General features: G+C 34.7%; 1 protein-coding gene across 1 annotated transcript in view; it reads right to left on the reverse strand.

Moving 5' to 3' along the window:
- Positions 1-20827, reverse strand: part of LOC128548318 (uncharacterized) — a 40480-nt gene extending 19653 nt beyond the window's left edge. Inside the window, exons 1-8 of the mRNA XM_053522797.1 lie at positions 20639-20827; positions 18935-19015; positions 18022-18124; positions 6835-6949; positions 6361-6434; positions 6112-6143; positions 3820-3855; positions 3527-3601 (exon numbers count right to left, since the gene is read on the reverse strand). Of these exons, the coding sequence (XP_053378772.1) occupies positions 3527-3601; positions 3820-3855; positions 6112-6143; positions 6361-6434; positions 6835-6949; positions 18022-18124; positions 18935-19015; positions 20639-20675 (553 nt within the window). The 5' untranslated portion in view covers positions 20676-20827. The remainder of the gene's footprint in view (positions 1-3526; positions 3602-3819; positions 3856-6111; positions 6144-6360; positions 6435-6834; positions 6950-18021; positions 18125-18934; positions 19016-20638) is intronic.
- Between the last annotated feature and the right edge of the window lie 752 nt (positions 20828-21579).

The following is a 21579-nucleotide window of genomic DNA, read 5'->3' on the forward strand; positions in this document are numbered from 1 at the left end:
ATTTGAACCTAGAGAAAAAAGATACGTATTATGATTTTCATCAAGGATTGCTTTGGTCGAGATGTTGGTGTGGACCTTACCGGGTTGGCCGAGCCTATATTTCACCATTATCTCCTGTGAAACTGTTGAGCCAAATTTAAGGAAACTTTACAGGAATGATCCTTTGGTGGTCGTCTACCAAAATTGTTCAATAACATTTTCAGTCATTAACTTGTTCTCCTACAACCATAGTGCCTCATTGGCTTATCAGGTGAGCGACCCAGGGCCACTTGGCCCTCTTGTTTGTATATACCGTGTAAACAAAAATAATAAAAGATGTATACATTTATTCTGGTTATTTTATTGTTTTACTTTGATTTGTACTGCCTTAGAAATGTATGTGTTCTTGTTTTAAACTAAGTAAACGATGTTTCACATCAAAAATAATAAACGTCTTTTTGTTAACGTACACTGTATGTAATGTATGATATAGTTTCAATGATCAACCTAAAATGGTGTGTCTTCTTTGGAATAACTTGATTTCCGTTGATGAAAACCGATAAAATCTTGCTTCTTTAAAATTATAATAATATATTTTTTCAAATATTATGTTACATAGATACCAATTTTCGTTAGCTTTGGCAACGTTTCACTAACATTACAGAAAATAATAGGTAAGGGTCAAAAATCAATTTTTAGTATATTACACTAGCTAAAACTAGTTAAATATGGTCGGCTGAGAAAAATTGTAGCGAATATTGTCATTTTTGTTGCGGGAAGCCAAAAACGTCCGAACCGCATCGTTGTCAATAAACGCAGAGCACTTCATAGTTCGAAAAAATGGCAACTTACATTCAGATTTAAGGGATTCATGACAAGCTGTGCGTAACATATCAATAGCGTGTACGATGTATTATGAATAGTCTTTATGATTAATATTTTGTGAGCAACATAAGCTTTCTACATTTACAAATATGTAAGCTATTCGAAAAAACAAAACTGTAGAAACAAAACAATTTGATTGCGCGTCAGATTTTTATCCTAAACCACACCATACATGCACTTAACACCTAATTAAGGTATTGGACCTGTAATAGAGTACTCCTTTTTGAAGAGTATTCAATTCCTATCATAAACCTACTTTGACTGCCCTTTTAAGGAGGGGGCAGGGGGAAAGCGTAGGTTCAAGCCCCACTGGGACCAAATTATTTTTACATATTTTCCTTTTTTTCTAGTAAGATTTTACTTCTTTTAAGATTACTTATGGATGTATTGTACAAAAGTGGAACTTGTCATTATATCAGCAATTTCAAAATTCAAGACAGACCCACATGATTAGACCTGAATTTTTCAATGTTGGAGTAAGAATTCTGTCTCAATAAATCTGTTTACTTGAGGCACCCTAGAAAAATGATATTTACAGGTTTTTTTGTGTTTTATAATTGTTTAACTATATTTTGATGTTTCTTACATCAAAATCAATGTTGTAATGAAATTTCTGCAAACGTTTTAGATAGTGGCCATGACATTGAAATTTGTTTCTACTTGAGCATGAGGAAATACCATAAAATATATAAAATTTACAAAAAACGACACGGTAAAAGTTGTTTAGAATTTGCAGCACAGTGCGAAACATGGTCAACTTAAAAATATACCAAGCAAATGCCTTTTTAAAACATTACTTTTAGGGGTCCAATACCTTAAAGAATCTATTTATGTCTCTTTCCCACCCCAACCCCCGTCTGGGGGAGACATATTGTGTTTGCCTGTCCGTCCATCACACTTAATTTCCGATATATAACTGAAGAACCATTTGACTAAGAACCTTCAATCTTCATATGGTGGCAGAGCTTATTGAGTAGACGATCCCTAATGTTTTTGGGGTCACTATGTTAAAGGTCAAGGTCACAGGGGCCTTAACATGGAAAACCATTTCCGATCAATAACTTAAGAATCACTTGACCCAGAGTGTTGAAACTTCATAGGATGATTGGTTTTGTAGAGAAAATGACTCGTATTGATTTTGGGGTCACTCCGTTAAAGGCCAAGGTCACAGGGGCCTGAACATGGAAAACCATTTCCGGTCAATGACATGAGGATCACTTGATCCAGAATATTGAAACTTCATAGGATAATTGGTCTTGCGTAATAGATAACCACTATTGATTTAAGGGTCACTCCGTTAAAGGTCAATGTCACAAAGGCCTGAACATTGAAAACCATTTCCGGTCAATCACTTAAGAACCACTAGACCCAGAATGTTGAAACTTTGTAGGATGATTGGTTAGGCTGAGCAGATGACTTTTACTTACATTGGGGTCACTCTGTTGAAGGTCAAGTTCACAGGGGCCTAAACATTGAAAATAATTTCCGATCAATAACTTGAGAACGACTTTACCCAGAATGTTTAAACTTCATAGGATGATTGGTATTGCAGAGTAGACGATTCCTATTGATTTTGGTGTCACTCCGTTAAAGACCAAGGTCACAGGGGCCTGCTCATTCAAAACCATTTCGATCAATAACTTGAGAATCACTTGACCCAGAATGCTGGAAAGTTATAGGATGATTGAATATGCAAAATATGTGACCACCATTGAGTTTGGGATCATTCAAATATAGGTCAAGGTCGCAGGGGCCTGAACATGGAAAAAGATTTTGGTCAGTAAGTTGAGAACTGCTTGACCCAGAATTTTGAAACTCCATGCAGAGTAGATGATCTCTATTGAATTTTGGGTCACTTCATAAAAGGTCAAGGTCGCAGCACACAGATCATGGAAATCTATTTCCGTTTTGTTATTAGAAAACCATCTGACCCAGAATGTTGAAACGTAATTGGGTGATACAACTTGCACAAGAGATGCCCTCTATCGTTTTGGGGGTATCTGTATAAAGATCAAGATTGCAACAAACAAAACACGGAAATTCATTTCCAGTCAATAACTTGAGAACCATCTGACCTTGAACTTTCAAATTTTATAGGGTGATAGAAGTTAAAGAGTAGATAACCCTTATTGCTTCGGGGTCACGCGATCAAAATTCAAGGTCAGAGGGGGGCTGAACATAGAAAATTCTTTTTTAATCAATAACTTCAGAACCACTTGACCCAGAATTTTGACACTAAGTAGGATGATTGGACATGCAGAGTAGATGACCCCTGCTGATTTTTGGTCAAGGTCACAATGCATTGGGGGAGACATACGCTTTTCTACAATAGCATCTTCTAGTTATTTTAGAAATGAAAGAGTTGGTATACTTACACTTTTTTCATCTTGGCTAAAATCTAAAAAGTAGCGTAAATATGGCCAAAGCAAACAACGTACATATTGAAGACCATAAATATCGCGCACAGATTATTTCACTTATATCTTAAGATGGTAACAGCAGGCATAAAACTGACTGGAAATTCAACTTAATTTCATCAACTACATTTAATGTTTAGTGAGAAGACTACGTAGTGTTTGTAGGTTATCGTAATAGTGTAGTAGTGCGTATTACAGTATATTGCAATATAGGTTTGTATTGTTTTGAATAATTATTTGCTTACACTTATTAGATGACTTCATCTGTTCTCTTCTCAGAAGCCCGGAATCATCAGCTTCCACAATGGCGGGTTGATTGCCTAAAATAGAATTTTGATACTGATAACACAGATATTTAGATGATGTAAAGGATAAATGCAAAATCATTATTATCTGATATCAAAAGTTAAGCCAGAAATTCTTTAACAACAAAATAAAAGTCTGCCAGTTTAGAATAACAATCTTAAATAGACTAATCGGCAACTATTTTCAAAATCACGTTATCATTAATAAGACTGTAAATAAAGCATTGACTGACCTGCTAACACAAGCATACTATTGGAATTATTTCGTCCTGTAAAAAAGAACATTTCCTTATCACAAATTATTATAGAATTCTGTCAAAACAGCAATGGTTTGTCAATGTTATGACTGTTAATGTGTCAAACAGTGACATAGTAACTCTCTGTATAACGAGCTGTTAAAGTTTCAGTTTTTGTTGTGATAACATACAAAATGAAACATTTGATTCATGCATTTAAAACTAAAAGGGGTGGGGGGGGGGGGGGGGGGTCCCAGTTAGGTGTCTGCGCAAAATGTTTTTTGATTTTCTTTATATTTTATGACAATATACCTACATGTATAAAGTTTCATTCGCAAGTGTTACTGTTATCAGTTTTGACCTACTTTTATAGAAATTCACATTTAAAGTGGGTGGGGTAATTTGACATGTAACCAGCCAGGAACACAATCTCCGCCGCGTTTTTAAAAATGGCTAACTTTTTACCTGGAATTTTCTTGATAAAATAACTATGCAATGGACATTTACACAACATGTTGCGTTTTAAATTGTCTTGAATACATTTTTCAACACAGAGCCAAAAAACTTCACCAAAAATCTAAAACATTTTTTATTAGTTGAGATATTCAGGTGTTATTTTCAGCAGATATTATAAGCTAAATAAACATTATAATGACAATATATCAGTACACTCTGATTAATATTGGAATAGTGGTACTTTTTTCTCGGACATCATGACTTTTTTCATAAACTCTAATACATGCATTTCTCAAGCACACATTGATGGCTTACCAATATCATTGTAAATGTAAGCATATTCAAATACTTTTTCCAATGTGTTGCTTGTTATAATTACAGTTTGTGTAATAATATTGACAGTAGGTGCGCAAATGTTACGCGCAAGTAACCAATCTGTGTTTTGGAAATCGCTCAGCGAAAATACACAATTTGCAGTTAACGCAACGATTGGCAAATCGGGAGTCCTTACTAATATTTGTTTAACGCGCACGTTTGGTAAATCTTTTGCGTTTCGTAAATCAGTCTGCTTTAAAGACATATCAATTTTATCTTCAGACAAATTTCATCAGTGTCTTTTATCAAAACAAATGTTAAACGATAAAAATGACAAAAAAAAAACAGACATTCTTGAAGGTGTAAATTGTCCGAGCCATTATGTTGTACGCGTGCATTACATTAAATTATAAAAGAGTGATCCACATATTTATGCAGTTACTTGAACACGACAAATGTACGTCTTTGATAGTCTACAAACTATTTCTTTAGGGTCGTTTTTAGAGTTAGTGATCGTCATCCCAGATGTATTTTAGAAACACTTATTATCATCATTAATGCTTTTATAGTTTAACCTTAAAATACCTGAAATAGTAACATTTGCAAACACACAAATAAAATAGCAAATCCCGACATATATTCCGAGTGTTTTTGTTATTTATTTTAATTTTCCCATGGGCGTTAGTTATGCCTAGTTCACATTTATCCAGTAATACGTCTGCGGAGCCCATAGATAGCCCGTATTTTGCTTTCCGTGTGGTAGCAAGAGGCGGCAGAGCGAATTTAGTACGATACACGGGCTCAGACTGTATGTAATATGTTGTACATTTTTATTTTTCGCAGTAGTAATATTGCTAACTAAACGATTTCCGTTTGATTTGATCGGAGAAATACTGACTGCATGCCATCCGTTTCAAACAAACCTGTAGTAGTAAATTTTTCAAAGGGATGATTAAAGTTAGCAAAACAAGAAGAAAAGATTCGATGTAAAAGACCAGAATACAAGATTGTAAAAGTGTCACGTACGTATTAAATATAAACAAAATACATAAAAATGTATAGCAACAACACAAACAAAGGAACAAGGGAATGGTGAGTTTGGCACTACTAGAAAAGTTCACTTGGATGTTCAAACGGGTCAGTCGTGTACCGCACCCATTATCTCCATCATGTTCGAAAGTTATTTCTCTGTTTTAAATGTTTGTTGGCTTTAACGTTGCACTGACATAATACGTCAGATGGCGATTTCCAGCTTTGATGGTTGAGGAAGACCGCAGTTGGCCTTCCGTAAATAAATTCATAACGGACGTGCACCTTGGTAGAATAATCGATCTTCCGTAAGCCAGCTGAATGGCTTCCTCACATGAAAAATTCAACGCACCAAATGACTCTCACCTACATCGGTGAGGACCCTAACAACCCACGCCTCTTCTGTTTAAAATGACTAGCAAGATAACAATACTGAAAAATAAAATGATCATTTTTATTCAAATTACGCATAATTGTTTTAATGCTTACCTTCTCCAGGAATACTATCGTAATCGCTGTCCCTGTAAATGGAGGTAAAAGCTTCTTGTGATGATCATGTAGGTGAATTTTAAAATTTTAAATATAAGGATACAAACATCATTAGAACGTCAAATTAATAACGATTCTCAGAGAGTTTGAATTGGCGTGATAGTTTTTTCTAATAATACTGCTGTATAACACAACGTCAAGAAAGTGTGCAAAGTTATAACAAATTGAAAAAAAAAAAAATAAACATACGCTTGTGATGCCTGTGATCCATAAATCCCCCTATTAACTTCATTAATAGTTTCATCAAAATGTTTCATCCATGTCTATAAAGTAACACATATTTATTGCATAAAAATTGTTAAAAGGCTGTGATAACACATGAATAACAAAAAGTAAATTTGAAATGAACACAAAGTCAGTTCAGATATATTTTGACTATAAAATACTTCATTGCACTTCCAGCTGATTTTTTGAAGATTAATGGCCACTACATACACACTGATTAATTCAGTAAAGGATAGCCTCGATCTTCATTTGATGACGTAAGAAAAATATTACATCTAGCAAACATTTAGAATATATGTTAGAATGTCTGTCTGCATACCAGTAAAAGTATGAAATGAAAATTTATACGATAATTCAATACTAAATACAAAATTTATCAAGCTATCCTCTATACCCTAAAATCCGCTATAACCTAGAGCACTGACTACACTGTATTACCTGTTTCGCTTCTTCAACTACACAAGAGAAAATAACTGGCTCTTTCTTTTGTAGGTCCGAGTAGATCAGGCAAAAGCAGAAATTTTCGCCGGAAACATGATGGTGGCTCTCCACTCTGAAACACGTATTTTAAAGCTATACAAAAATGTCTTTATTCATGTTTTACTGATACAAAGAAAAATACTAATTGTGTGATATCTAACGTGTCCAGTACATACGTATCCTCCGTATATACTAGCTACAATGTGGCGGCTGGTGGTCATATATTTTTACATTCAGTTAATTCTAGGACCACTCAAATCCCCTATTCTTAGAAAATACAATATAGAAACATCTGCTACTGAGAACGTTAGGTTTCACTCAGTCTCTAAGTGCCATTCTAATAGGTGCATGTGCTGTCCTCATCTTAATTGTTACTTGACAATACGCTCTACTGTTAATAACAGAAATTTCAGATAAATATACATTCAGACATTTCTTAAAATTCCTCTGATGTTATCTACGTTCTTACATGAAATTATGGTAATACAGTATGTTTGGCAAACGAAACGACCTCTTAAAACCAGATTTCGGGAACACAAAATGACAAAATTCGTAATAAAAATAAATTTCGAAACTTCTTATGCAACCATTTTAAAACTGGACATTCAGTTAAATATGTTTCTGTTCAAGCTGTTGAACAACTAAAGTATGAGGTTAAATTGACTTCTAGCTTCAAGGCAAAACTTAGACATGTCTCTGAACTTATATGGATGAAATTTCTACAAACACCATTTCCATTAGGTTTATATGATAACATTTATTTAAAGGGAAATATTTCAAAAGATTCTGGAATTAATATATTCTCAATCTATTCCCCAAGAAGACGCAATACTCGTTCTCATGGTGTTCGACGAAATGGAAATATCAAACGTAAACTCCGCAAAAGAATGTGTGAAGCTGATTGCCATGTGATATTAAAACGCTCTGGTAGACGTGCTATGTTATAGTGTTTAACCTCTATACCTGTTTCTTCGTTGAGCCAAATTCATCAAGAAGCTATATGCATACATATCCATCTTACGACACTGCTTAATTGATACAAACTTATACACAACATTTTCTTAGACCTCATATTGATTCTGAATCGGATCATAAACGAAACTTTCTAAAATTATCTTTCATAAATAAAGGAATCGAGTTTATTGATATACCTAGCATTTTAAGAGATCAATTTGTAGTTAATTCTGTTTCTAAATATTTTAAGAATTCAGAAACACCTATTATCTGTTACAAATATTATGAAAAACCAGTTAGAAACGTTACATTTAATTTCAATTAAATTTTCTCTGATTTAGACATAGAACTTAATGTTCCAGATAGTTGTAACTGTAAATAATCTAAATACTGTTACCAATCAGCTGGCCATATCATAACGCGTAATTTTAAGGTTTTTAATGATAAAGGAATCAAAAATATTTTCTCAAAAGATCCAAAATATAGAATTCCCTTGTCTATTAACTTTGGTGTCGGAAAGAAAATGCAGATCAGAACCCTCTCACTGAATGGAAAAAGAATATATTAAAATCATTAGAACTCGAGTTAAATGTTATGAATCATAGCCTTCCATATTACCTCCTAAACCCAAGTTTTCATTTCAAAATGTAAAGAAAGCTTTTTCCGAGGTACACATTAATTTTATTTTCACTCCTGGACCTGCAGACAATGCTTCTAATAATATCATTATTATATGATTTACTACACAGAAATATTACAAAATCAACTGAAACATACAATAATTTACCAGTATCAAAACTAGATGAGAAAACTATTACAAAAAGTCATATAAATCAATGTATAGATTTTAATGTCGTACTTGACGACAGACAGATGAAGCTCCCTACACTTTATATGATTCCTTAACCTCACAAAACTCCATATAAAGCTCGATTCTTTTCAAATTTAACCATATGCACTTAAAAAAGACATTTCTCTATTTTTGACCCCTTGTCTTATTGCAATCAAAGACCATGTACGGACAGAAGTATTGCTCCAAGGTATATGAGAACCCGAGTGTTAATCTGTTTTGGTCCATCAAGAAATCTGGAGATGTTATCAAAAAGCTAGAAAAACAAACACTTCAAATGTTCGAATATAAGTACTCTTTACCTTTACTTATTACTGTACATAGTCATTGTTACCTTATTTATGGTATCAGTAACCGTATAAATATAGTTAATTGGCAAGAAATTAATTACGCTCATCGGCTCATGGCCTTCAAGAAGACAAAAGATTCGGCGGATCTTATCAACTCGGACATGTAAATGCCGAGATTACATAATGTACGACAACATCTCCATCTGTCACCAACATGTTTGACTCCGTGGTCTCATGTAGTAGTGTTAGAGCAGCGGACTCCAAGATGCGGGGGTCACAGGATAAAATTCCACCAGACAGAGATTTTGCTTTGCCTTTGTTTCCATCAACTGATATTTGAGCAAGAACTGGTTAGATATCAGCCCTTTCCAAGAACACGATAAAATAAGGCAGCTTTATTGTAGTTATGGATTCTCTGCTTTTATTGGACTGTTTTCTGCAGGGGGCCGAATGGCTTATCAGTTCTGTATTTTGTTGAAATATCTAAAAACTTGAAACATTTTCAAATCACCAAGTCACTAGAATAGTCACCAAAACACTAAGATGCGTATAATGTCATTTTAAATAAGACACCATGATTTATCTGCTCTGTAATAATAACATACAAGTGTATGCCACTGTATAAAATGAATTGTGTGCATTCTTACTTTTATTAGTGGCTATCCCTATATATCTTCTTTTAAAGGCAAATTCTCAATTGATTCAATATATAGCAAAAATCCGGTTTTACAAGCTGGAAATTGTACAAAGATGCAGTTTAATTGTCTCAGTTCAAAAGATAATAGGTAAGAGTAGATTTCTCGGAAGCACAGAACACCAAAAACACAGCCCCAGAGCCACGCATCTACATAGTAGGCCCACAACAAAAAGAAGCTGTAATGGAAAAATATTTCAGACGGGTTGCTTCAAACAACGATAAAATGGAAGGAAATGGTAAGGGGCGAAATGGGGTCGGGGGTGGGGAGGAATCCGAAGGGGAAAGTTGAACAAGGACAAATATACAAGGGAATGCCATATTCTTTAAAAACAGTCGCACTTCAACGTAAACCACAATAGCGCAGACACTCATGTACCAAAGACAAACACACAACGACGATCAACTGAATAACATAGAAAAACGAACAAGCAACACATAAGAAAACAGTAGGGCACCGTTATAGACTCACAAGCTTACAAACGCACCCACACAAGTAGGAACAAACAATCAAGTACCGTCTTGAGATTCGGCTGCCAAAATAAAGAGGAGCCACGAAAACTTACTAAAAGTAAAGGGGAAAGTTTTTCTTTAAAAGAGATTTTGAATATAACAGATTTTATTTTTTCTGTCCAGCTTTTATTTTTTACCCACCTAACATACAAACACAATATGTCTAAACCTTTTTAATGGAAATCTTAGATAATATGCAACAGCTGTTCTTCTATAAAGCATTGCCTTTACAGTTTATGAATTCCTGATACACATATAAAACATTGAAAATTATAGTTTTTTGGCATTATTAGCCTACCTGAGCACGAACTGCTCAAGAAGGAGCTGTTATGACCAGTGATTATCCGGTGTTCGTCGTCGTCCGTTAGCACCTGCCAGCCTAAACCACACGGCAAATTTTGATAAAAAATCACAGGAATGTTTCTTGCATAATCGTCATTAAGGGTAAGTCAAAGAAATGAATTCCATACAGAACACTGTTTGCTATGGCAACCGAAAGGAAAAACTTTAGATATCTTCTTGTCTAAAACTACAGTAGGTAGGACTTTGATATTTGATATGTGACATCATCTAATGATCCTTCTCCATATTAGTTCAAATTATTTCCCTAGGGTCAAATATGGCCCCGCCCTGGGGTTCCCATGATTTATATAGATTAGTATAGGGAAATATTTTGAAAATCTTTTCATCCAAAACAACAGGGTGTAGGGATTTGATATCTGGTATGTAGCATCAACTAGTAGTCCTCAACCAAGAATGCTCACACTTTCCCTCTATGGTCAAACATGGCCCCGCCCCGGGGGTCACATGGTTTGTATGGATTTATAATTTTGAAAATCTTCTTGTTTGAAAAATAACAGGGCCTAGGTCTTTGATATTTGGTATGTGACATTATCTAGTGAGCTTCTACCAAGAATGTTTGAATTTTGCCTTTTGGATTAAAAGAGGCCCAGTCCCGGGGGTCCCAAATTTTACGTTAACTTATATAGGAAACAAAAAAATGAAATCTTCTTGTCTGAAACCACAATACCTAGGCCTTTGATATTTTGTATGTAACATTATGGTCTCAAACAAGTCGCTCAAATTATTACCCCGGGGTGCAAAATTGCCCAACACCAGGGGTCACAAGTTTAACATGGACTTATTTAGGATTTTTTAAAATCTTTTTGTTTGAAAGTTCTAGGCCTGGGCCTTTGATACTTGTATCTAGCATTGTCTTATAGTTCTCTAACAAGAATGTTCAAATTATGTCCCTTGGGTAAAAAGAGGCCCTGCCCCGGAAGTCATTTGTTATATGTGTTATATGGGAAAATACCTTCAAAATTTCCTGATCATAATTCCTTGACTGTTTCATTATAATTTCCTGATGACCATGAGTAATTAGGGTAGGGGTAACTTGATTTTTATTTGACCTTCTGACCTACTTTTAAAGACATAGCCTTGCAAACTGGATGACAAAAAACCAGTTTTGCACATCGACCTCTAAACTCACTTTCAGTGACTATGAATGTGACCTACTTTCTTGATATTTTAGCATCAGTTTGACATTTGAAACATGTAGCTCATATTACTCAGGTGAGCAATCCAGGGTTATCATGACCCTCTTGTATTTTAAAATCTGGTTTATTTTATAATATGTTGGCTCTTAGGTATTAATTATTGCTTACATACAGTCAGGACACAAAGACAATCGTTTGGAACAAAAAATGTACTCACATTAAAAAATTGCAGATCTGGTTATATTCAGTATGTTCATCTGATACCAAGGAACATGCAAATGTTAAACGCAGTCTTGTGATCAATGCTCTCTGGCTGTCAAGGGTCAAGTTCTGTTTCAATAGTTCTACAGCAACGAAAAGAGGTCATTTTCTCTATCAGACACATCCTGGTATCAGGACATTGTATTTGTAAAGGTTTCATCAAAGGTTCCAGAAGACCCGAAAATATATAAAAAATATGTTCCAAGTTTCAAATTGTCTTTATTTTCAGATAATTCTATGGGATAATGCAAACAGAAACAGACAACATGTTTACTTTTTCTTTAAGGAAGTCTCCCTTGCTGTCTGCGTTAGATTGCGTTATTTAAGAATTGAGAATTTTGTTCAGTGTTCTGTTTTTCGATACCAAAATCAATCCCTACCTACCTAAATCATGTTTTTTTTTCAAGGAGACTCTATCGCTAGACATGCTAAAAAAAGGAATGGTGCATGGGCTCTGTAAAAGTGTCAAAATCCGACAGAAATGTCTAAAATGTAAAGAAGTTGATACAAGGGAACTAAAGAGCCTTTTCATCAATTGTTGTATTCTAAAGAACAAGTTAAGTGCGACACAATAGCTCCAGTCGAAAAAAACAACAACAAATAAAAACAACTGTATATGTTATACCGTACCCCTAGGCGTACAATTAGAACCATAATCATGAATGGGGAAAAATACAATCTGTTTAGTTTCTGAACATGAGAAGTTCGGCCTGTGTGGTTCCAATACTCCCGCTTTTATAGCTTTGGGTATTGTATAATCACCCCTTGGATATGGCGCCTGCTTTTTAATTTTGTCTTTTGGCAGTTCCTGTGATATGCAGGCTCCATAACCTCAGATCCCCTTTCTAAATTTCAGTTTGTTTAGTTCTGCTCATTGTTTTCTCGTTTAGGGCAAACCCATTATTTTAACTGGGGACCATACGCCGCTTTTCATGGAATTACACACCAGTGTAGCATTGAAGGTTCCATGTGCATCGCCATATGTACAAATCTGCGGATGTCTCTAAATTGTTTTTTGTACTTTTAACATGTGTAAATGTTGAGTTCTGCTCAACCCGGGGCTAGAGGGCGTCCATGAACAGGCTCAATCAAACCGAGCCTGCAACATTTTCGTTTTTGTTGTGTTGAGCGACCTGTGGAGTTTCCACTTTTTCTATCTATTTCAACCGCTAACTTCTCATCTACTACAGCCAGTTCGGTAAACGAATACTTCGAAATGACTTGTATTTTTAACTTAATTTCATGTTTATAACATCATCTGAATTGGGGATCATTGAGAAAACACATTGCCAAGAAGAATTTGGTATTTACATTCACCAGCATAATAGTGGCTCTTGTATTTTACTTAAATTGCATGTTAAGTCTTTGTTGTTGTCATTTTATTAACTGTCTATCTCGTGTTTTGTGTTACGTATGTAGTCTTATTTTTATTTACAATTGGCTAGCATTGTCTTGTCTGACTAGTTGGGAATAGGGTAGTGCGGGGCTGACATGCTCCAAACGCGTTTAAACCCCCAGTTACCTTTATTTAGGTAAGTGATTGTTCCAAGAAGGTGCCCCTACTTTTAACAGGTTTTCTGTCTGTCTTGTATTATCTCTTGCGTATGTTGTCTTGTTTGTTGTAAGCGTTTCTCCTCCTCCTTACTCCCCTTTTGCCCCCAACCTTTCTTCTTGCATCTGCGCTCATTTTTGCATTCCCCCTCCCCCTTGACTCTGAGTTAGTTTTTGCGGCTCCCCTTATTTTCTTTGGATGCCTGAATCCTAAAGAATATAGACAGATATCAAAGGCGGTGTACAATTGTTTTTGCCTGCTTAGGGGCGAGTTTGTGTGCTTGTGAGTCTAAAGCGCTGCCGTACTGTGTTCTTGTACCTTATTTGTTTGTTTTTCTATGTTAGTTAGTTGGGTGTGGTTGTGTGTTTATCTTTGGTACATAAATGTCTGCGCTATTTTTGTTACGCTGTAGTGTAATTGTGATTAAGGAACGTAGCATTCTCTTTGTTTTCATCCTTGTCCTACTTTCCCCTTCAACTTCCTCCCCCAACCCCAACCCCCTTTTTACCCCTTACCACTTTCCCCCCTCCCCTCTATCTGTATTTGGCATAAAATTATATGTACTTGTAAGATTTTTGAAGCAACTCGTCTGTAATATTCTTATTTTATATTTCTTTTTGTTGTGGGCCTATATTGCAAATGCGTGGCTCTGAGGCTGTGTTTTTACTGCTCTGTGCTTCCGAGAAATCTTTTGAAACTTTCAGTACATCAGAATCAAGCTGTCTTTGGAGATTCCCAATAGTAGTTGGTTCAAGTCTGTCACAGTTGATGTAAATAATATGTAAGCCAAGATTTATGTGTGAAATGAAGGGTTTGGAATCCAAGACATTTTTGAAGTTGATTACAGATGTTTATGCAGGAGTTAAAGGTACCAAGGAAGGAAAATGTGGTGGATGAAAATTTTTCATTTGTAGTATTTTAATGCTGCTTACATATTTGTGTCAATTTCTATCATCTGAAATTTAACACCAACATGCATGTGTGACGTCACCTCGTTGATCTGAATACCATGCAAATACAAAGCAAGATTTTGTAAGTTATACGCGAAACTTTAAGAAATTTCTTTTAGGGTTTCGGCAGCAATGATCATGTTCTTAACAAAAATATAAAAGCCTGTGTCATCAGCAGAATGATAGTTGAACTGATGTTAAGGACAATGCTAGCCACAAATAAAGACAATGAAAAGAAGGATGCCAAGAATAGAGCCTTGTGGTACAACAGCTACGATGTTAACAGTATCAGATGAATCTCGAAGAAGAACAATGTTCTGCTCATCGAAACAAACCTTATAGCTATCAGGTATACATTGTTCCTGTATATTCCAGCCAGAACAAAAGCCGTTTGTGCCATACCGAGTCAATATCTGTCATTAGATATATTCCAGAAGACTGTATGGAATTCTCCACTTTGATCTTTTTTTTAGCGAGTATGAATAGAAAAATGTTGGTTGTTAATTGAGTCAAAGAAAATAAATCCGTATTTGATGGCTGCTTAGATATGCTTTTTGTACGCCCGTTCGGAAAAAAGGGATGTATTATTTTTTCAGCCTTCATAAGCGTGCGGTTGAGCGGTCAGGTGATGTTTCCGGCGGCAGACATCGGTGTTCGCTCAATGAATAAGTATTCGTATAATAATTGAAAAAACTATATGTAAGCATATATCTCTATGAAATTCTTTGTATGAAGTTATTTTTTTCAGAATTACTACACTTTGATTTTATTATGAATAGCATATATTGTTAATTACTTGCCGTAGGGAAAATTCTGGGTCACTTATCTGCAATATAACATACATGTTACTTTCCATATTTAGGAGTTTTTTGATGTATCTCTTCATGGTGAGGATTTTTTGTTGACAGCGATTTTGTTCTATAATTAATTCCCTTTGTTGGTACTTTAAATAACTTATTCTGTTACTTTTTAATAACTTGCCATAGGGAAAAATAAAGACCACTTTTCTTTGGCACAAGATAAATTTAACTTCCAATTTATTTTTTAGGTGTATTTTAACGTATCTCTGCCTGGTAAGGTTTTTTATGGACTAAAAAAATACATTTTTGCGGACTTACTTGCCTTTGTTGCAACTATAAATAGCTGATCCTTTAATTTTTTTAACCTGGTTTTTAGTATTGAATGGATCATTGTTATTTAGGGTGGCATATATTTACTATGTCATGTTAATTCAGTTGAGATTTGGATGGATGAGTTTAAATCGTTTGTACGTTTGTCAGGCTTTTGTTATAAGCGTTTTGTAAAGTTTGACTCTGAAAGAAACTACTATGGAGGATTGCATTATTGATATCACTGTTATTTGGCATTTTAAAAATGATATCTTTCTTGATGGTAAAAGATTTATTTCAGTACTTTCCAGTTGTTGGATGTTTATATTCTGTTTGTCTAATGCGTAATGTGAAGATTCTATTTTGAATTTTGTAATCATTGAGCAGTATTTGTTAATTCGTATGACGTCTATTATGGGCTCGTTGTCTATGTCTATGCTCTCGTTCTCTTTCTTATATGTTTTCTTATGTCGCTATGGATCCACGGAAGGTCACAACCTGCTTGTGCTTCCAGTCTTAGCTGTATCCAGTCTACGCCTGTGATTGATTTCTATCACATAATTATATATAGCACAAATCTTTCCACATTAAATTCGTACATATTCAAACATTTACATCGCTAAATAGACTGTGTTTTATAAATTAACTCGGACTTTCGAGATACTAAACTCTAAATTTTAGCTTTGTACGTAGTAATTTAAGTCGAAATAATTTCGGATAATTTTTATCGAAAAGGAGAATACAAAATACTACTTTATATATGCAGATGTACAGGTTCTGACAAATTATTGGTACCTTATGTACTAGTAATCGAAAGGTTTACGTAAGACTTTCAGGCATTAAAGCAAGGAAATATAAATATACCGTACATGCAAATATCATCATTGGTCCGTGCTATCCTTTTAGATCGAGATCGGGAACCTGGGTAGTTCTAGGGTTTAAGAAGACGCCATAGAATGACTGTGTAGTGTGTTCGAACATTTTCATTATTTTTACCATATCTGGAAAGTTGTCGATCTGATTTGAGCCCCTTTCACCAGAAAATATTTTAGATATAAATGTTGGTATACACCCTAGACACAGGTGGAATGAAGAATTGCTCTAGAGGTCAGGGTAAGTCACATACTGATGCAAGATAGTTTATGCTCAAGTCCCTACATACTTGGTATCATAGTTTGTGTAGTCAGATATATCCACAAGACAAGCTAACAAAATAAAGTTCAAGCTCAGGTGTTAAGGAGAAGCAGTCAGTGAGCATGTTTGCCTGTGATAGATCGACAGAGGTTCAAATTTTGCAGCTAGAAGAACATGACAATAAGACATACAGTAGAGTTAATAAGTTGAAATTTCGGCATATGCTGCTTTAAATTTTGTTGTAGTATATCGGAATTTGAGACAGTACCTCAAAACTTCTAGTTACGTTGGTCGAAAATTATAAGTAAGTTACAGTTTATACATAACATGCTACTTGCACTAATTCTTTACGGTAGACGCAAATTTGCCTTCATAAGCAAAATTAATCCATGAATATCATTTATTATTGCCGAAAATACAGGGCAAGTGCGTTAGCATATATCCCTGGAGGCTCATTAGCAGGTCCAATAATTAATTTGTTTTATTGTCCGCTTGTTTTAAGCCTTAACTGACATAGACATCTACTGACCTTTAACAAAAATAAAGGGGCATCGTGTAACCATCTAAAACGAATGAAATTGCTAGAATCTTGTGCGTATAACAAAGCAACGTTTGCACGTAAAAACTATATTTAATATTCAAACGTGTAAATACGTATATTTAGATTTATCGGACGCTTATTATTAAAAACGAATTAAGAATTAAAAATGCTGAATAAACAATACTCTGAATCATTAACTGTGTTAATAAACTGGGTACATTTTTATCAACAGTAACTGTGTGAAGTGGCGGTTGAATATATATATTCAAACGCCTTTTGACACAGTTATGTTATTATTATGAAAATATCCTTAAAAATATCCTTAAAAGACCTGGTATGTTGGAACGTTATTCTATTCATTCCATAATGTGCCGTTATACGTACCTGGGATCTTGGAACATATTTTTGTTGGGATCTTGGAACGATCATAGATCATCAACAAAAGAATGTTCCAACACACCAGGGTTATTCAGGGTGTATATATTGACGTAATCAAATGTAAGACTATATATTTTGCAACGCCACTTTACACAGTTACGTTATTATTATGAAAATATGTTGACGTAATCAAGTGCAAGACTTATCTCTCTTTGATTTATCCGAAAAGTCGGTGTTCACCGTCTGGTTATTGGTTTTAAACGGTATTGAGACAATGATCATGTCATCTAGTAATAACCTCCAGTTAGTGTATGTATTAGTTTCAAATAGTTTATTTATTCAAATCAAACAACGAGTATATGGAAAACACCATGCTATTTGTATATAATCTAAACTACTGGAGAGGACAAAACTTCATACCTATTGAACTCATGTAAAGGGAATGTCTTCTCTGCTCTCTTAGCATTTTTATCATGGAAAATATATATCCATCCCCGTGCAATGACGACAAAACGTTCACTCCCTGAAAAAACAAACAAACAAAATAATTGATAACAATAGTAAAACTCATAATCGCAATGGTTAAATACAAAAGTGTTTCTTCGGTCGAATGTGCTTGACACAATTCCAAATGTGTATTAGAAAAAACTAAGGAAAGGCATATTTTTAACGATTGTTACATGTGTCTGCTGGAAATCTAGCTATTTCGTATCAGTTGGTGTCTTCGGTTGTCAATATATTTACATGTTCATACGCTAATCTTTATTTAAGAAATATTTTACAGCAAAACCGTATTGAACGTCGATTAACGGCCCGAGTGTATTAAGTGTTTAAACAAGGCTTTGCTATAATTCATTTCTATTCTAATATGTCTTTTATTGTAACTATGACAGGACTGTTTCATCGTGCATACATTGCGCTAAATCATGGGCAACTTTCCTTTCCTTGTTAACGAATGATAATTTCCGTTTTCAATATGTTTAAAAGTTGAAAGTTTTGAAAACCTTAAATGATTCTACATCAGAAATGGTATGAAAAAGAAAGTTAACTCTTTTAGAAGATAAGATATAATACAGAACCATATTTAAAGTATTCAAAACACAGAATATGTTCCAAACAAACATAATATATAAGGGCATGTAAAAGGAAAAGAGGAGATACACTTGCGGGATAATTTTGCGGCGTATGGTGGATTCAAATAGTTTGAATATGTTAAATTATGTTTTGAAATATATTAATTGGATTGTTATATGTCTCAAATTCAAGAGAACGAAAATATAATACTAAGCATACGCAAAGGCTTATAAAAGTATAAGATCAGTATTATACTCACACTTGCTTTTTCTTATGGAATTCTTTTGTATGTACAATGTACCTGCGTAATGACATCCGATATCGAGAAGACCAGAGACATCTGTAAACAGTACCAATATATGGGCGGAAGAACTATCAGTACATATAAATTTGCAAATGTGTCATAGTATCCTTACTCTGCGAATGTGACAGATAATAAGGTTGTTGACATGATATGAAAGGTTGGCGACAGAGGCAAATACTTTTGACATGAAGAAGGCAAAGTATCTTTATTTAGACTATTATATGCTATTTTAAGGAAAGCTTTCATGACCTTACATTGCTAACTTGATATTTACTTTGGGAAAACCGTCGGAACGGGTATCGGTCCTGAAAGCAATATGACCAGATGAGTAAAACCCCTGTTTTCATCTTTAATCGATACAAAATGATATATATGTTGTTAAATGATAGCCACTTTTAAATGATATATATACCATCTATACAAGGCTAAAAACCTAACATTCGAGTCTGCTAGCAATGGATTTACTCCCAACGCCGTTGTGAAACAAATTGTCTAGAAAATTACATAAACTATCTGTCCTTATTTCACATATGCATTCAGTGACGATTTTTTTTCACAACGGCGTGAGAAGTGAACCCATGGCTTGCAGGCTCGAATCTCTGGTATAAGGCCTTGTGTTGATGGTATATATTATTTGAAAGGGGCTTAAATTTTAACACATATTTGTCCTTTTTGATTGATTTAGGATGATATAGGGAGGGTTTATCTTGAAGGCCAGGTCCGGTTATATCTATGTATATATTCAGCTATTTTTAATCGCTTGTCGATTATTTAATATGAAAACCTAATATCTATATATAGACTATGCTTTTTAAAGAGTGTGTCATCACCACATTAATATTTGCTACTTGGAAAACCAAATATCTATGTTTAGACTGTGCTATATTCAGGAGCATATCATCATGACGTCATATGTGTATAGGAATTTTGTATACAGAAAAATTAATGCGAGGTAAAGAAAAAGAAAACACACTTTGATATAAGAGTAATGCCATTTCGTTACTGAAAGTCCTCTCCTAATTCGAAATATATGTTCATACCCTATTAAACATTAGAGCTTTCCCTCAAAATGGGCCATACCCGTTTGAAAAAATACAACGGTGTGTGTATTGCCCTATAGAACCTTTGATCACGCAACTTAAAAGGGAGGATAATCATGACCAGCAGCAAATGACTCCTATTGATATTAAGGTCAGTTATTCACAGGCCAAGGTCACATTGACCCAGAACAGTAGAACTTGTTTTGCCAATATACTGAAAAATGTTTAGGTGAAAGATCACGTTTGATACGGATTTTTCTTCTCACTGGTAAATGACCAATGATTATTGATTTTAGGTCAGTATGTCAAACGTCCAGTGCACTATGACAAAATAATTTATGTTCCTTGTGCAATTACTGACGGGCGCATTTCGTATTTTACGAGCTCTGGTTGATCTGAGGTCTGTGCATCAAACGTCTAGTATACAGTGACCAAAATGTTTCTGTTCCTTTTGCAGTTACTGAATGCATTAGGAATTTGTAGGGGCATTTTATGTTCTACGAACTTTCTTTTTATCTTTTGTATCTGTTGTGAGTTTACCAAACCTGTGCGATTGAGGTAGCTCTGTATTTATCAGGCGTGTATTAGAAATGGCACACAAAACATTTTTGTAACATACCTATATTCAACGCTCTACCAGTAGCTTTTGACGCCATTTAGCTGACCTTGAGCTTTCAAGTTGCAGGATTGTCAAGTAGATTGTCAATTTCTTTTATCTGAAACAAAGAAAATGACATTATATTGAAAGGTATTTAAATATTGTTAGCCACATTTTATGCAGTAAAATGTTTTCAGCTGTTAGTGTTGAATTAACCACTATTTCAAATTTACAAAAAGAGGGCAATTCATGAATTAAGTCAGCTTTGTACTCTAAAATAATATGAAATAAGGCACTGCCTCAATCGGGAATCGATCAGACTTCAACTCGTCCCTTTAACATTTAAACAAGAGGGTCATGATGGCCCTATATCGTTCACCTGTTATCATTGCACTTGAGAACAAGAAGGTCCTCAGAAAAAAATATCTAAATCCAAAGGACAGGAACAACAAAGGGAAGAAATTTAACAAAAAGGAAGAAAAAAATTCTTACAAGGTATAGATATGTCAAAAAAACACCTAAAAATTGGAGGTACCATCCATGTTGTACCACAGAAAAGTGGTCTCGGTTTTTCCCTATGGCCAATAATAAAAAAAGTTACTAAAAATAAGCTATTTATAGTAACGTAAAAGGGAAGTAATTAAAAGACAAGAGCTGTCTCAATAGGATGACACATGCCCCCGATGGCACTTTGAATGAATAGTTATGGCCGATGTTAGAGTTTAGGACCTTTGACCTACGGACCTGGGTCTTGCGCGCGACACGTCGTCTTACTGTGGTACACATTCATGCTCAAGTTATTTTAAAATCCATGCATGAATGACAAAGATATGGACCGGACACGCCCATCAATGCACTATCATGAAATATGACCTTTAACGTGTAAGTGTGACCTTGACCTTTTTCCCTATGGCCAATAATAAAAAAAGTTACTAAAAATAAGCTATTTATAGTAACGTAAA

The sequence above is a fragment of the Mercenaria mercenaria genome, chromosome 14 (genome assembly GCF_021730395.1).
Source record: "Mercenaria mercenaria strain notata chromosome 14, MADL_Memer_1, whole genome shotgun sequence".
Taxonomy (NCBI): domain Eukaryota; kingdom Metazoa; phylum Mollusca; class Bivalvia; order Venerida; family Veneridae; genus Mercenaria; species Mercenaria mercenaria.